The sequence below is a fragment of the Dermacentor albipictus genome, chromosome 9, assembly GCF_038994185.2.
Source record: "Dermacentor albipictus isolate Rhodes 1998 colony chromosome 9, USDA_Dalb.pri_finalv2, whole genome shotgun sequence".
NCBI classification, from domain to species: domain Eukaryota; kingdom Metazoa; phylum Arthropoda; class Arachnida; order Ixodida; family Ixodidae; genus Dermacentor; species Dermacentor albipictus.
This window is the reverse complement of record NC_091829.1, coordinates 71282294-71300811: the sequence shown is the minus strand read 5'-3', so window position 1 is coordinate 71300811 and position 18518 is coordinate 71282294. Positions and strand designations below refer to the sequence as shown.

The window sequence follows — 18518 nt, the reverse complement described above, 5'->3', positions numbered from 1 at the left end:
TGCCACAAACGTGCGCTTCGTAACTAACGCATCACCGTGTCCCTGTTTAAGCAGTCATAAGTCACTGAACCATCTACATGGTTTGTTGACTTCACTGATGCATTTTATTCTCAGATTTCGAGCGTTAAGCTTACATCTGCATTAGTTAGTAACGTTTTCTTCTGCGTAATCGACGAGACTGACATACACCTCCTAGGATATTGTTTAGATTAAGACACCCACTGCCAGCCTGATGGTTCTAAGCCGGCTGGACTAAAGAGATGCGTTTTAAGAAGCGAGTATTCTTGGACCGCTGCCACGTATGTTGGGCGTCCAGAGAGTAGTGACGGAATTGCTACAATTTTTCAACTCAACACACTTCTGTAAACGCTTGATAGACTCCGTGTGCACCTTAATATTTGCAAGTCCCTAGCATCTTTCCTTCTACCTTCTTTCTTTCTTCGTTTCATCCGAGTGTGCCCTTCCCCATTCGGCGGAAAAAACCAGACATGCGCCTGCCTAAACTCATAGGGTTTCTCGTTTCTCTCTCTCTCTCTCTCTCTCTATATATATATATGTATATATATATATATATATATATATATATATAGAGAGAGAGAGAGAGAGAGAGAGAGAGACGAGTGAGCCTTAGAGAGAGATCCATATATATATATATATATATATATATATATATATATATATATATATATATATATATATATATATATATATATATATATATATATATATATATATCCTCCATTAAAGCAATCAAAGAAATATCACGCATAAAAGTGTCGATAAAGATTTACGAAAAGCCCTAATAATGTCGTGGAAGCGCATTAAGACCAGATAATTCACAGTCGAATTTGGTATGAGTCTCCTACCATGCACATGTCCCACCAGGCGTTGTGTCTACTCAATTCTTTTACGTCTAACTTTCAATATTCCCACTTTTTTCTCCACACTTGCTTGGTGACTCCCGTTCAGTCATTGAACGAATATTCACTTATTTACCTCTTTTATATATTTCAAATCTGAGTGATGCACACAAACGAAGAAATAAATGTTTCAAAGATACAAGACACATTACGGGAGCATTAAGTAATTCACTCTCGTTTCTTTTCAATTTTTATATCGGTGGTCGGTGTCCGGTCACACCACAAGTGTGCTATGTATTTATTTCTTTGTTTGTTTATTAAAGCAAAGCCTTCTTTAGACACTCGAGCGGGTTCGACGTGGCTTTTGCGTGCTTCTGAATTTGTTATATACATCCAGTTTTCCGTTAAGAGCCCGCTGTGCTGTACAGACACCTTTGAGAGGAAGTTTTAAGTTCTCGTCAGCCCTGTCTTAACGAAAAAGCGTTTTTATGAAAATAATTACTCGTTTTATTTAGTTTCCTTTGATTTGGTCTTTGGGCATGTGCCCCTAGGTGTGTGCTCGTTCTTGTCCAATACTCCATGATTGATATGCTTCACTATTACTCAAGAGGCAAAGGTACTGAACTGTAGATATATAAGTGCATAAACCTGTCATCACTAATATGCCCTCGACATGCAGACTGCACCTGACAACTGTGCATCCGGCTGGTTTGACGTTTGCATGTCGGCATAGATCCCGAGCCGTGTAGTGCTTGAGCATGATTGCATGAGACTAAAGTTGTGATTTTCAGGGTGGATAAACATAAACACTGCATAATATTCTGCGTTCCAGATTGGATTGAAGTTAACACAGTTGTACGCATCGTGTTAGTTGTATAACATTTAATTACCCGCTTCACATCCTGTTTGCTTCACATAGATTTCTACATGGGCATTGAATCTTTATCTGTTCTACAATAAATATTAGTTTAGTTATTTCATTTTATCTTTTTTGCCACCTTCTTATGCCCCTGTGGCTAAGGTGCCTTCACTGACAAATAGCCCATTGATTGATTGATTCATTCATTCATTAACCCATTCGTTAGTTCATTCGTTCACTCGGTCGTCCTCTCACTGATTCATTGATTTTTATTCCTGAGATTCCACATTTGCAGAAAAGCCTCGCTTTAATTTGACGATCGGAGAAGACTTACACTTGGAAAGTCTGGAGAGGCGCTCTTTGATGCTGCGCTTAGTGGGGCTCTTGGAGCGGTAAGCAACAGCTTGGCGCTTCCTGCAGGATTAGAGAAGAACGCTTTAAGAATGTCCGGGTGGGAAAAACCGAGAACCCACGAGAATACGTTTATGCGGGCATGCGGTGCATCTTTCTTCAATGTTAGCGGAGAAACGATTCTGTCACTTGAAATACAAGGAGATACGACTAGGTTCACATAAAAAAATAGGTTTAAAAAAGTGATCACTAAACGCTTGAACGAAGGTAGGAGTAAGCTACAATTCTGTAGTTCGCCTGTAAGGTGAGACGCGCTCTGTCTCATCCCCTGTCATGTGATGCTATATTTAAAAGCAGCCACCATGCCCTAAACAAAGTCATCGTTTTCTTAATTTATTCCGTCTAATGTTATGTATGATTACCGGTGCTGCTGCCACAAGAGAAAAAGAAAAAATATAGACTATACCCCAGACCTGGTATTAGTGATCGAAGACACCGGAGTGATGACTTTTTTTTTTCGAGCTGCGGCTCATACAGACAATGTGTTCCGCAATGACTCCTAAAGTATGTCTATTTGTTCGACTGAACTGAATATTCTCCGCTATAGATCGTGAGATGAAGTTTAGATTAAAACACTGAAATTACAGAATTACAGCTGATGCGCGATAAGGGCTTTGATAAATCGATGTGCTTACACATTGCATGAGATTTTGAATTTCAGTGGTGAAAACTGTGTTAATTATTAACCTTAATCCCGTCGAAGGTATAGTCACCTTCATGCATTTGCCCCTCCATTATGCTGCTACTTAGACGTCAATGGCAGTTGGTGAATGCGACGCCCAGCCGTGAACCCCTTAACCATTAGTAAGCGGCTGTGCGACTGCTTTTCTGGAAATCAGTCGAACAAGAGATATGTCGATCGACTGTGCTATATCTCAAATAATCTGAAAAGAGGTTTCGCCATTCTTTTTCCGGGAGGCAACAAGTACGTGATTGTCTCCGGAACCCAAATGAGTTCGGAGGAAACAACAATCTTGGTTCGATGCGATACCACTCGATTGTTTCAGACATTTTTATTTTGTTTATTTTATTTTATTTGACCCCTTGTAGGAAGCAAACACAAGTGCTGGCAAAGCTGATATACAGATAGTTTTGCTAGCTCTGTATAGTTTGCGAACTGATGTCACTGTATTTTTTTTTCTAATCTGCTTTTCTTTTACATTTCTATCAATTTCTATAATTTTATGTCAGAGAAGAGCAGTGGGTGCCGTCTACAAGCACTAACATCTATTGAAATGCTGCTTATAAAAACGCTTTCTAGTGAAGAAGAGTTGAAGTTCTGTTGAAGAATGCTTACCGAATATAGTAGAAAGTCAATGCAATTGCTGCAATTACGAGGATAAGGAGCACAAGGACGGCTCCGATGCCGATGTCAGCACCAGCAGCACTGCTACCACCATTCACTGCGGCCAGCAATCACAATAAATGCGTTAATTTCGACACCACTTCAGGTCCGTCCGCTTTTCTTTACGCGCTGACGGCCCAAGTTGTCACATATTTGTTGCTTTGGTAACTGCCAAAAACGTGCTTACCAATGACGGGGGCTGTAACACTGTAGCCGTATAGTACTTCCTGCAAAAACAAAATTGCAGCAAAAGTCTTCAAACACTACATGCCATAGACCCAAGCGCTTGCATAAATAACTAATTGATCACTTGCTCTCCTAACGACAAAATAAGCACACAATTCGCATGTGGGTAAGAGTTATCTTTCTTATTTCATACTGTGAAACCTTGTTATGAAAAAAAAATTATCTGAACAGCAAACGGAGTTCGTAGCACTTAGACCTCCTAGGGCTTTGACTAAGAAGGTAGGAAGGAGATTCAACATACAGTTGAAGTCGATCAAAATTAATCTAGAGCGAGTTGCCGGTGTGAACGGGGTGGGGCCACTGCGCAAGGCACTTTATGGTGTCACCCCTCACCTTTGGAGAGTAGCAGATGCGTCGGAGTGTTTTAGTTTTCACTCCACTGTCTTCGAGGTCAGCACACATTTTAAGCTGCACTGTCTTGGAAATCGTCCCACGCAGAAGGCAAGAAAGGTTGTCGATGCGGAAAAGTTAGTGTACCTCGCTAAGAAACACGCGGTCTTCAAAATACATTTCGAATAAGTCTATTTACTTCTAATGAATACACACAGTCATTTCAAACAGCTCGGCCTTCTAAAGCTATATCTGTATTACGCCACCGAGCACCAGCGCCAGAAAGTGAGTTGCGTTGAGCGCCATTCAGGGAAACACATGGAAGTGTAGCATGTGCAATCTTCCCCAGCAAAGGTATGGTGGTTGTGTGCTGGCCTGTCCCTACATACCTGACAAGTGTACTGTCACATTTTCAGCTAGCACTCGCAGCTCTAGCAAAGAGTCACGCGCAAGAGTGTTCCTTTTAATGAAGCACCACACTGTACACGGCGGAATTCTGGAGTCGGATGGTTCGTAGACCAGATTCTGTCAGCGAAATTTTCATTGCCTTCGCTAGGTCGCTCAACCAGACTGTTGAATTTTAACCTTGGTACCGTCGAAATATTGCCTATGGCATTTTGTCGCGTGTCTCATCGATGACAATAAATATTACTTTTGTATTTTCTTTACCACCGTGGTACCAGTATGTTAAGGTAAACAACTTCAAGTGGGTATTAACGCGTCACAGTCTTACTGACGGGCAAGCAGCGAGCCAATAGTGTTACAAAAAGAACGTGCACGCAAGATTGAGGATGATTATGCTGGGGGAAGGGACAAGAACCGATGGCTGTTATTTTGTTAAATTATAAATGGGTGTAATAAAGATGGCACATTTTGCCTATGAATTTCATTCATAATTTCGTATTACCTCAACCCAGTTTCATAATTACAGTCACTATTTTGCCGGATTACTGCGAGCAATTTGCTCATCAGACGTCGATGAAAAAATCTGTGAAGCTGCAAAGACAAGGAAAATTTCCAACTATTCAATTCAGGGGACAGGTTGCGCAAACCTGCAGTGAGGAAACCTCGCGTTACCTTTTATGCAATTAGAGGTTGACAATAGTAGCTTTTTAAGGTACGCTGCCATGAACGGTGGCAAATAATTTGAGGATTAAATGTACCCAAATGGAGGAGGCCTGACTCAGGACATGAATACAGCACAAGTTCAACGAAAGTGTTCTGGCACAATTAAATTAGTACGATTTATAAATTTACCTACGCATGCGAGAATAATATAATGAAACCATCTTTTGATCATGGCAGGTCACAAAGACACGTATATACACAGCCCATGTGGGAACACTTTATTTCATTGGTCTATTTAGCCCGACGAGCAGAGCTTCCGAGATTTAATAGTGTTTCACAGAAAGAAGGGCGAGCTATACAGTTCATTGCTGCACGAAATAAAAGCCGGAATGTTGCACAGACTTCCGGCATGATCTAACTTAATAGTTCTAGGCGTGAACTTTAGATTTCGCCCCTGCATGAAGCGAACGCTACCAGTGGCGAACCGGATATATAGCTGTTTTTGTTATCTTGATTTACCTTTCGAGCTTATGTGCGTCTTTATTTTCTACCTAATATTCGCTTCTTAAACTTACGTCGGCTGGTGCAATTTCACGTCCGAAAGGCGTAATTTATCTCTACTTGACGTAGTCCCTCGATTCCTGAGGGCGCTTCCTCGCCAAGCTGCTTTCAAACCTAAATAGATCTATACCTCACCCCAGAAAAGTTGCTCTCGGCAAGCAGGCCAAAGCGATACGGCGTGGAATCAGTGAGCGGTGGATTTTCAAAGCCACCGACGACACTGCCAGCGCCGACGACGAAGTCCACCGCTTCTTTCAATTGGTCGGGCGTCAGGTGGGCGGCCACGTAGTAGCCAAGGCTCATGTCTTGTGCGCTGCTGTAGTTGACCAGTTTCACGGGGCGCGGAATGGCTTCACCTTCGCGAAGTACGACTAGGTAGTAACCCCTGCACCGTGAATGTAAGGAAGCATGGGGAAATGAGATCAGGAAAGTTTGTTGAGGTGATGGAGAAAAGAGCATAATCGTGATCAAAGAAACATTCTGATAACTTCAGCCAAAATATATCGCGTTTACTTGCAGTAGCCGCGGAGATGCTCAGTAACATGAGCTGTTTTTCGTTACGCACCGCTGGATTTCTCTCTCAAATTTGAGGTCTTGTTATGCGCAATAAAACCATATAAGGTAAATTTTTCAGGAATGATGTTCGTCTTAAATCTGTAGAGAAACTTTTTTTTTTCGGAAGGAAAATTTGGGTGGAACCTGAGCGCCTCGGACAAAAGTGTTTCCATTATGTCACAAACGTGAACAAAAGTGTAAAATAAACTATAGTTAGAACCCAGACCGGCCTATCACGTTGTGTGCTGCAGACAGTGAGAATTCACATAACAAGAGCATTTTGAAAACGACTGCAAAAGAAAACTAAAGAAAAAGAACCGGAGAAATCTTTTCAGCACCTTTCCAGCAGTCTGAACACTACTACGAGAAGTGCGTAAGCACGTTACACGGTATTGGCGCTGCAGGGCAGCGGTTATCATTGGACGCGCGTCTAATCCACCACAGTTGCTTAGCTAGTGCAAGATTTTATTTCGATTGCAATTATACCTACGTTGGGGTGCTGCTCATCGTACCAGGTTTCTGAGACCGCCCTCAGCGCCACGTAAAGAAAAAATAACCATGCTATCACTTTCAATGCTTCCCTTTCCGGCGAAACTGCCAATTGCGTTAGGACACTGACATTCAGTGAGAAACTTGTTATGGTGGGACGTGTCTCTGAAGAGTGAGCGTTTAGTATAGATATACGTATATGCTGTTTATTTGTATTCAGAACATTCTTATTCTACCAGACTTACGTGATGGGTCCCTTCATGAAGTGCACCGGGTAGAGCACGATGCTAACTGTGTTGTCGACGATTGCACCAACCCTGGGCTCAACTTGAACTTCAGGCGCTGCAACACACACAAAAAAGAAAGAAAAAAAGAGCTTTATTGCGTTTGTGATGAATACTTTATTCTAGGGCGTCGTCTTCGAGTTCTACAGGCAATGTTTATATTTGAAATCAAGATCTGAGACGTCAGTTTACCGCATGTGAGCAGAGTGACCTGTAATTTTCTTATGTGGCATCAAACATCTATCTGTACAACATGATGCAATTTATGCAGAAGGTTCCGTCTTGTACACTTGCCAAAATTTTATTAAGCAGTCGAGAAATCACGGTTGTGGACAGCGGATACAAAGTGTTATTTTGAGGAACCTTAAAAAGAAGTGCTGTCTGACTTCGTCCTTCATAAGTGCACCTCGTTATTTAGAGTTCGTAATTCTATACATTGTCTATAGACAAGAATGATACTATACTGCGTTTTATACTCTTGTCCTCTGGTTATATGAGGTATATATGCTGTCTAAACTGTTCTTCCTACAGCTAAACTCTCCTACAAGAAAGCACAAAAGCACGAAAAATTATGCAGCTGCCACATTTTTTCTGAATCGATGAAATGCGAAGCATTTTTGTAGATAATTCACTGTACCGCGTCGTCTGGACTTCTGCATAGTGTTGCCAGATGTACAAATATTAGTATACATTTTTGGATTAGCGTGGTTAGCCTAATCGCGGGCTTAGAGAATAGCGGCACCAAAATGCACATCCGTAGAATGCTAAGCGACGCATACCCTCTAGCGTACGCCCTCTATTTCTCAGAGTTGACGTTACCCTTTTCACCTGATTTAAGTACAGGTGACGTAAAACATGGCCGCGGTCCCGGCCGCATTCTTCGAACGGAATGTGATGTTGATTTCGTAGAATTCACTTCATTCGCAGGAAATGACGGTGCAAACGGCTTTCCCTTAGTGTGAGGATACTTCGACGATGTAGTATTATGGATAACCTTTAAGAGTTTTCGAGGTCGCTTCTCATTTCGAACGTTTCCGAGTCTAACGAGAGAAATGGATGGATGAACGGACGCACGGACGGACGGACGGACGGACGGTCGGAAGGATGGATGGACGGTCGGACCGACGGACGGATGGTCGGACGGACGGATGGTCGGACGGACGGACGGACGGACGGACGGACGGACGGATGGTCGGACGGACGGACGGACGGACGGACGGACGGACGGACGGACGGACGGACGGACGGTCAGACGGACGGACGGATGGACGGACGGATGGACGGTCAGACGGACGGACGGTCGTACGCACGCACGGACGGACGGACGGATGGATGGTTGGACGGACGGACGGACGGACGGACGGACGGACGGACGGATGTATGGATGGACGGATGGATGGATGGATGGATGGATGGATGGATGGATGGATGGATGGATGGATGGATGGGTGGATGGATGGATGGATGGATGGATGGATGGATGGATGGATGGATGGATGGATGGATGGATGGATGGATGGATGGATGGATGGATGGATGGATGGAACGTATGTGCGTCCGCTTTGAAACAGGGACGGTGGGTTGCACCACCAGGCTCTTGTTATTTTCCCTAATTTTATAGCCGTATTTAAAAAGAAAAAATAAACGCAAAGAAATATAGACATAACTCCCAGCATAAAGCACTCTTAGCGACTATTGGGAACTGCTTTTTGTACGCCTCCATCGTTTGTGATCTACGTACCGTTCGGCCACCAAATTTCCAATCGCTTCTTACTAGTCGAACGTCGCCTCTTTCAATGGAATCTCGTCTCTTACACTGGCATCTCGGAGAAACCTCCTCCGAGATGCCAGTGCGACCTTTCGATGAAGTCAGGATGCAGGCGGGACGACAGTATATGGCCTCTGAGATCGAAAGATTTCGGAGGCTAGGATAGACAGCTTGTACTGCTTGTACTGTTTTGACGCAGACTGTCGAACATGGAAAGGCCAAACGCAATGCGCCCCCAGCTTCCATTGGGCTGCCTCTGGCACTTTCGCGACGCACACATAGGTAGAATCACTTAGGTGCGCTATGAATGCGTAATTCAAAGCGCAGTAGAATAGCGTTCGGCACGTGCGCTATCCCGCTATACTAGAACCCCCTTCCTGCAGAGTTTGTGTGCGGAGCGGTAACGCTCTGTCTCTCTTAACCCCGACATTATGATAACCTTAATCTAAACCTGTCTATTGTCTAAAGCGAGCAGTTGTGTGCGTGACGCGAACATGGGTGGGTCAACCGAAGCACAAAACGACGATGTTAACGCGAACAAAAGGGCGATGGCACGATCACTGATTCCTTGCACTTCGGCGAAGTTTCAACCGGTTCTGCTACCACCTGGGTCATTTGGAAGTGGAGGGGGGGGGGTCATAAATTTCCATTTATATGCGACCTGTTGCAATGCGACGTGAAGCACGTAGAAGGCAGCGGTAAGAGACAATTCTACGCCTGTGCCATTCAGGCGTCTCTGGGGCGCCTGCACATGCCTGGGCTTTCTTCTAAAGGAAATATTTGCTACGCGACCTGACGCCCGTGCCAGTCATCTTGAAGCGCTAGTTGGCTATGGCAGGGAAGAAATTGTTATGCGTCTATGGATATAGCGACCAGTTTTAATTTGGTAGGACCCTATAGTTCGATCCTTCGAAAATTAAATATGGCGCGTAATAATATAATATCAACCAAAGCCAGAGAAGAACTTGCCGCTAGGTGTCTTGTATGAGGCAACAAGTGCTTCGTATTACAATGCATTTCCATAATTCTACGCTCTTTATAAACTTACAAACAGTTTTCTTGCGGTGTCTGCATACATTCTGTTGAGAAAACGTGCAAGACTACACGTTGTCGGGCCGCCATAGAGTGCACGCAAGCCTTAAAAAAAAAAGGAAGCAGGTCTTTTGACTTTCTACAGGCTGTCTCTGTAAATATTTGCGAAAAATCCAATAGTGTGTCCGCTTTTCCATACTTTGTGGAACGTCAAAGCCAGTATTGGAATTCACGACGCCCTCCACGCGGCTTGTCTGTATAGTGCTGTTGCTTTCTTCAACGTGTTACAGCTTGTACCCACCACGATGGCTCATTAGTTATGGCGTAGCGCTGGTGAGCGCGATGTAGCGGGCGCGATCCCAGGCCGTGGCAGCTGCGTTTTGACGGAGGCGAAACGAGTGAAGTGAAACGCCCACTACCGCTCTTTTACCGCGGACTGACATTCGTCAAGGCGCCAGCAAAGACTGACGTCACAGAGAAAGAGCTCCGATGGTCTCCGCGAAGCACGCTGTCATGTATTCGTCTAGAAATGCACGCTGCTACCGAGGCTCCTGACTTCGCAAGGTTTGCCTTAGACAATTGTGGCGAACGAGTAAAAAAGGTCTGCCACTTCGTCCTCGTACAGCAAGAGGTCGGCGTGGAGTGTGGGGTTGAGAAAAAAGTTGAAAAAAAAATAGTGCGTGTTGCCGTTACAAATGAATAGCTGAATACTTGCTAAGCGGCTGCAAACAAGCTGCACAGTGGCTATTCTGTGTAAGTTATAGTCGCCACTTTCGCCTAATCTCAGTTTCACCGTGGTAGGAAAGGCTAAGATGCGCGTATAGAGCAAGCCATTCTTTCTTTTTTTCTACATTTCAAGACAGGTAGCATACGAAAAACATCAGTTCATACAATATGGTTAAACTGAATTGACCTATCAACATAAGAAAGCTGGACATGGTCAATAAACGTGAACAGCATTTCGTGAAAACATGAAATTTTAAAGCTTTATGAATGTTATTTACAACGCGTTGGGTCGCCATTAATTTTTGTTTTTCACTTTTTATAAATGCAACCTTCAAACGCTGTTGACAGGGTCCTAAAAGGGCAATATCAGATAGTGAGACGCATATTACACTTGCTCGCAAATAAAAACAAGAAAGCAGCACTGTACACTCGTGAACAAAAATATGTCGAGTAGTGGTCTCGTAAAGAAAAAAAAAATCCTCGAAGCCTTAATGTCTAACATGAAAGCGAGGACCGCTGTTGAAGCTTCCCATTGTGAGCATTTCACGGAATTTGTCAGTTATTACACGCCGCAACGAAATACAGTGATTTTTCACAGAACTCCTGGTTATATTGATCGGAAATATATCTGTTCGTTAATAGTCTTGACTACTGAAACCTAGCGTTTTCTTTGCTTCATTTTTTTTTCTTCGCATGCTCTACTACGAGACGACTACAAGTGCGCACTCTGGTGCCGAAGCCTTGGGAAACCGTTCGCGGTCGTACTCACTCGAAGCTTTTGTGCTGAAGTTGTCGCAAATTGCATTTCCGAATCCAGCACTGGTTCTCGCCTGAACACAGACCAAGTAGGTGGACCCTGGGAACAGACCTCGCAGGTAAAACTCGGGTGAGTCCGAGCTATTCAGCAAGACCGACTTGGGGAACCACGATTTGGCAAGCATCGCGTTGAATGTGTGCGATAGAGATGAGTTCAACTGGAAAGGAAACAAATTAATTTCTGAGTACCATCGCAAATTCCAAACGTTTCAGCCCCTTCTCTATTGCAGCTGAGAATAGGCCTAACATTGCGGGATCACATTGCAATCAAAAAGAAAAACCTGCAATGTCAATTGAGACAGTGTCGAAGAATGTTAAGAAGCCTAAACCTACACATTTTTATTTCGTAATTATCATTTCAAAGGTTGTTTTACAGTGAAGCTGTATGTGACTACGACACGAAATTCTTTGCGTCCGTCGAGATTAAACTATCAATACTGCATATCACCGTAAGCAAGCAAAAAAAGTCACAAACCATGTTATGGGGCTTTACGTGCCAAAAACACTTTCTAATTATGAGGCACGCCATAGTAGCGGGACTCCGGAAATTTGGGCCACCTAGGGTTCTTTAGCATGCACCTAAATCTAAGTGTACGGGTGTTTTCTCATTTCGGCCTCATCGAAATGCGGCCGCCGGGACCGGGATTTGATCCCGCGACCGCGTGCTTAGCAGCCCATCACCATAGCTACTAAGCAACCACGAAAGATAAGCAAAAAATGCAATCGCTCATAGGCCCGTAAGGCAGAGGCTACAAGCACACGGCAAAGTGATAGAAACAGTGATTACATTCTTTCTAATTACGCATACAACATACAGAACAGCACACGTTTCTATATACAACAAACTAAACACAAACATTTCAAGCACATAATTGATATGTGGTTGATATGTGATGATATGTGACACGAGATAAGGCCCCCGTGACAGCAATGCGAAGTGCGTAGCCCTGCCCGCTTACATTTCCCGATAAACATTAATGTTACGCAAGCTGCCGCGTCGATGCCAGCTTGCGACGTGCGGTGTGACGTCCCCATCCTTTGGTGTGTAAGATTACCAACCTAGCAGCTGTATTCAGTCTTTTTGAGCACCGCTATTGGCGGCAGCTTTGTCTCGAAATGGCGATTACTCACATTCCTACCATTACTCTAAAATAGCACTACTACCGTTACTCTAAAGCCATCAAGCACTACATGCCACCCTCAGCAGCTGTAGTGGTGGTTCGTAGCAGCTTCACTGGACATGCACTTGGGCAGAGCAGGGGTGGCGAGTTTTTCTTTTTTTTTAGGAGTAGCCAATGCGTCAGCCATGAACTCCGTTGTTATTCGAAATATAACTGAGTTCGCATTTGGGCTTGGCTTGTGAGTAGTGTGGAGCATGAAGATAAACATTATTGCATTACGACTTGTAGGTTGAGAATCAAATACATAAAGCAGAATTGGACATATCGCATTTAGTTAGAGGACATTTAATTAACCATGTAACACATGTTATATGTCGTACGTTGGAACTAGAACGCTTTCTTGTGTTCCTTTGTGTGGGTGTGTGTGCGTTTGTAAGAACGTGTTATTTATTCAAAACACATGACTGCTTTGCGCAGCGAAACTTCTACGCTATACTAAGACCATTTCTCGAAGTCCCAGAGAAATCAATTGAGCTGTGCAGTCTGGTATAGTCTTCAATGCGCGCCGGAGTTATTAAGAAGCATGCTACAAATTATATGCGGACCACAACATTATCAGAAACGCTTGCGCATATTGTAGCAACAAAAAAACATTCCTCAACTTCGCTTAGAGTTCTTAATAAGGTTCGCTGCTTATTGTACAGTTTCACCTTATGTTCTCATACCATAGAAAAATGTTCGCAGCCTGGCTTCGTAGCTTCAAAACGTCTTTAAATAACGCTGTACTACTGCTCCTACTGAAAAGGAAGACCAGTATACGAAATTACCTGTGCGGTTGGCTCCTTCAGCAGTTTCGCACATGGCGTTTCTTTAAAAAAATAATATAAAGTACGGACACTCGGCGAAAACTTGTCGCAGGAACAGGAAAACGTCACGCTATATTATTGATACCAGCCGGTAACTGACGTGGGCGTCGGGAGAAAAAATAATGTGAAATTAAGTTAACAGGCAACGTTTCTCTTACAGCAGAGCTGTATATGTCTAGGATCCCGGAATGCTTTGGCCTCTGTCGACAGAAAACTATCATCATCACAGGCTCATAGGCCCGTAAGGCAGAGGCTACAAGCACTCGGCAAAGTGGAACGAGCAGTGGTTAAATTCTTTGGAATCAAGCATACAGCAAAGAGAACAGCATGTCCAAAACTGTCATCATCAATGACTTATACCCCCTTAAGCAATGGCTCATAACCAGTAAGCAAGGGAAAAAAATGTTACGACTCATAACCCAGTAAGCCAGAGGCTACAAGCACTCAGCAAAGTGCAGGGAACAGAGCATACATTATTTGGAATTACGCATACAACATACCGAACGGCATACGTTTTAATAAACAACAGACCCAAAACAAGCATCCAAACGGCATAATTGATGATAAGGCGCTCGTGATAGCAATGCGAAGCGCGGTAGCGCTCGCCGCTTACGTTTCCTAGGGTGCCTCGATGCGCGCGCACGCTCCGCTGAGGGTGAAGACAACTGCGTCGTCTGCTACGGCGGCTGCCTTTGCCATGCCTACTTCAGAGGCGCGGGGCGTGCGCCAACAGGCTTTTTGCACTTGCCGCTGCAAAAGCGCGCTTGTCTTCGCCACCAAAAGACAATACAACTGCGTTTCACGCCTTTTCTAATGAAGTGCCAACAGAACAGGCTTGTAAGGGGCAACTGTCCAAATATTTTAAGATTTGGACGGTCGTTTCTCCTAGCACACGGCGACTCGGGTGCTAGATTGGAAAGAGTTCATAGAGCGCACTAGGAACCTAACTGCAGGATTAAAATAAATTAATAACAGCAATATCATAGGCAGGTAGATTGCATTCAATTACTCAATTGTGTAACTAATTAAGAACGCTCCAGTTGCCTTATTCACATTTATTGTCAACCTATAATGACGGTTTTTTTGTAGAAGAAAAAAGATTAATGTGCTTTACGTACCTTGTCCTAAGAAATAAAAGCCAGCGCATTCGCCACACGTACACGAACCGAATATCGCAGTACCTGAGCCGCGCATGCATGCATTGTGCACTGAAAACCCTAAATATCTCCAGGCATTTTTGTACGCGTGTAGTCGGCCATTCGAACTTGGCGGGACCACTGTATATTGGTCAAATGATGAGGAAAGTTATTAGTCGCAGTGAAAATACATCCGTTTATACTCGAATGGAATCGAAATTTTGAGGTCATTAATAGGTCAAACTAATGAGAGTCGACTGCATTAGTATATTCAACGCGCACTTAAGACAGTGTTTTAAAGACAAAATAACAATCTATTGCCGCGATCAGAGGTTAGTTGAAAACAAACAATCATTAATATTGTTTAAAACCATGAAAGTTGTTTATTTGCCCCGAAAAAAAAATATTTCAGGGTACTTTGAAGGCATGTTTGCACAGATTATCCTTGTCTTCAGAACCTGGAGACAGTGCGATTTAGGACACTTATTAGGTGTAAAAATAGGAACTCTGCTAATGCTAGCAGCATGAGTGCACTTCAGCGTGGATAGAAGCTTAGGTTAAATTAACTCCCGCACACGTCTTGCTTGCGTGACCATTGAGACGAGCTTTCTGAAGGTGTCGGAGGAAGATGCGCAGTCTCAATCTTGCGTACCTGTCGGTCAGCGTTTTCCGTATTTCTTCATCATGGCTTGCGCACAGGTTCAAGCGCGGTCGGTATGCTTGCTTGCAGCGGACCTTTCCTAGGTATGCTGTAAGTGAGCGGACAGGTGACTTCATTGTCACTAGTTTGCCTGTGCACCATGAGTTTATCCCTACAAAGTGCTCCTCGTAGATTTTGAGCATGTGCATCACATCATCACTGGGATAAATTAGGTTGTCACCTTCTGACACATATTCCTTCAGAGCAGTCAGAGAGGCATGTTCGTCACTAGCACATCCCAGTAGGGCATCCTTGCATTGCTGGCAGCTGACAGACGGCAAGATTCCTTTCAAAATGAAGCCTCCTATGTAGTGTAGAATGCTGCACTCTGTTGTGGACAGTTCTTCAATGAACAGAATTTCTGAGTCGTTTATCTCATCAGCTTCCACTTCTGTCCTTTCTTTCTTTGCCTGGGAGAGAAGGTCTACCAGATATTCGCGGTCATCGAGATCGTAGCTCGCCGTCCGTGGGGTAAATAAAAACTGGCTCACGCTCACAAGCCTCAGAGCGCATTTCATATCATACGTACTGGGCACAGGTTTTCTTAGTCGAACCACTGAAAAGAGGTTCTCCAGATAATCCTGTAAGAGTCTGCTGGTAAGAAAAAAATCGAACCCCTCATTTCCCAGCAACACTTCTTGGAGGTGGATGACAACGGTTGTTGCAATGAGAAGGCCAGCTTGGCATGGTTTCCACAGTGATGTGGACCCCATTTTCGTACTTCTAATGGTCTCCATTGCCGTGTGCAACGTGCCTAGGGCGGCATAATACTTGGCCATACTCCTGCGACTTAAGGCCATTGTTGGGTTGCGAGACGACATTAGAGAATACCATTTGAAAATGAGCACCAAAAACCATGCAGTGGTTTCAGCTTCTTCTTCAATTACAGATGCTCTTATTAAAAACCGAATAGCAGCTGGTGCTTCGCGGAAAAACAACGGCAACACCAACTTTCATTTTCGTGAAATGGCCACTGCTAGTGTGCACCTCGCATAGGTTGGGCGCTACCTTGAGCTCGTGCTCTGCGTCATAGTCGAGCACAGCCTGAACATGCTCGAGTTTGACCTCCGATGATGGCAGGTTGTTCTCCTTTACAGTGGCGTCACTCAACGTAAAAACTGATGAACTTAGTAACTGTCCTCTGAGATTTTTGAGAACGTGTGCAGGGTCAGCCGTGAAAAACAGTAGCTTTCCATCCAAACATGGCTGTGGTATAGAGCACACAGTTGAGGAGTTCCTGTGGCTTGAAAAGCCGAAGTCTCGCCACATCGCTCGATTTGACGCACCCATATCAGATGTCACAACACGAACTCTGAGGGACACCTGGCTGCATAATTGAACAAGCTCAAGGACATAGTCTTGAGCACAGAGCCCTCTACGTGATGTCCGGTGAATTCATAAGCGATCATCTGTTTCCACCTCTGATTTAAACCGCCTAGCATGAACACTAACGCGCGATTGGCAGGCTCGTCAGGCTTTGGCGGTAGCGTCTTTCCTCCAAGGAGCGAATCTTCAGCACGGTCCAACTCATATCCACTTGAAATCTCCATTTCATCCAAAAAAAGGATGCAATCTTTCTCCACCTCCTCCATGGCCATTGCCTTGCACCGCATGACGTCAATCACCTCGTGAAGTATCCCCGGAAGGAACTTCAAACCTTCGAGCCTGCCAGTCAGTGTCCTGTTTGAGGGAAGGGGATATCCCAGCTTTCTGAGCGTTTCATATCCAGTTGTCCCGCAAGCGAACTTAATTTGAAGGCCTCGCTTGACCATTTCAGGTGTCCAGGAATTGCCCCGGTTGTTGCTCCTAGACAGAGCACGGAGCTGATCTTCATTCAGGAACTTGACATTTTTTGAAAAATTCCTGATTTCGCTTTCAAGCCTCTGAACTTGATTTTTGAGGCCCTTAATACTGTTTCTGGCGGCAGCATGATGGTCCTGAAGGTCTGTGTATTTCCTCGTGATGTCCACTAGCTGCTTCTTCAGCTCTGCAGAATACGAGGAAGCAGTCTGGGTCCCACTAGGTTCGCCGGCTTGCTCTCTCCTGTCTGCATCCTGAACCAGCTGTGGACACTCAGCAATGACATTGCTGACCTGGAACGAGTCCATTTCGGATGTATCTTCCTGAAGCGGAGGTCTGAATTGAGACTGCTCCGTGGTCTCAGAGAGCGTTATTCCTTCACATGACGAGCTGCTTGCTTCCACGGGGGTCGCATCTGATTTACCGTTTGAGAGCGAGATCTCTGAAGCCGCTCTCTCCTTCGGTGCTTTTCGCTCCTTAGGTAAAGCTGTAACATAAAAAAATATGCACTTTAAGATCGGTTTATTCGACCTGGTGAGCTAGTACATTCTTTTCTACAACAAGCAAGATGGGACCAAGGATCACATCTTTTCTACAGTGTACTCTTGAGAACGCACATAAACTGGAGCAAGCATGTTAATGTTGTACGCTAACGTGCACGAACCCGACATTTCCAGAAGGTTAAAAATGTTTTTTTTTTATTTAATGCTATCCACAAGCATGTTCCCGAGACGGCTTGTAAGCAATGCAGGTAACAATAGCTATATAATACTTATCCGGACTTTAGAAATAACAACTTACGTTTGAATGAAAAAAGAGTTGGAACTGCATTCGGCTTCAGCTTTTTCCATCCATCTGAACGATGCTGTTCAAACTGCTTGGTTCAAAGTGAGCCTGCAAATGAATGTGTAAGGCTGAGGCACATTAGCATTTTTGTTTCACTGTAGATGATATAGACAAAACCAAGTACAGTGAAAGCTCGTTAATTCGAACTTCAATAATTCGAATTTATGGATAATTCGAACTGTACGATTTGGTCCGGCCAAGCTCCATAGAAGTCTATGTATGAAAAAGTCCGTTAATTCGAACGCGAGAAGGTTCCCTCACGGATAATTCGAACTACGCTCGCCTGGCACACGGCCAGAGAAACGCGCCTACTGCCTACACACAAGGCTGTATTGCCTCCGAAACGGGGAGGACGGCGAGAGAAGGCAAAATCGGACAAAAATCTGACCGACGCGGGGTCAGCCAGAAGGCAGCGGCGGCTGCCGCCTCTCCGTTCTACGTAACCTCGGAGACTTCTTGCCCGTTGCGAATCTCGGAGGCTTTGCGAATCTTGTACAGCTGCTAATGTTGTGCGGAGATGGCACGGCAAGCTCCAAAACACAGCGAATCAAGTACGTCGCAGCTGCGCTTGCAATCAAGAACCAACGAATCAGGGCCTTCGCCACCTTCACATGTTCAGCGTCTTTGTCTCGGCAGTCTTCATCGGTTGTGCACCTCTGTTTTCAGCTTAGGAGGTATCGGCCGTCGCGATTCATTGGG

The 18518-nt window shown here is 44.5% G+C and overlaps 1 protein-coding gene across 3 annotated transcripts in view; it reads right to left on the bottom strand.

The window, feature by feature from the left end:
- The window catches only part of LOC135908554 (receptor-type tyrosine-protein phosphatase T-like), a 143875-nt gene that overhangs the window by 36302 nt on the left and 89055 nt on the right, over nucleotides 1-18518 (bottom strand). For all 3 annotated transcript variants that reach the window (XM_065440335.2, XM_065440338.2, XM_065440336.2), the window contains 6 exons: nucleotides 11304-11508; nucleotides 6970-7066; nucleotides 5816-6065; nucleotides 3663-3702; nucleotides 3428-3533; nucleotides 2054-2133 (listed from right to left, as the gene is read on the bottom strand). In XM_065440335.2, coding sequence (XP_065296407.1) covers nucleotides 2054-2133; nucleotides 3428-3533; nucleotides 3663-3702; nucleotides 5816-6065; nucleotides 6970-7066; nucleotides 11304-11508 — 778 coding nt within the window. The remainder of the gene's footprint in view (nucleotides 1-2053; nucleotides 2134-3427; nucleotides 3534-3662; nucleotides 3703-5815; nucleotides 6066-6969; nucleotides 7067-11303; nucleotides 11509-18518) is intronic.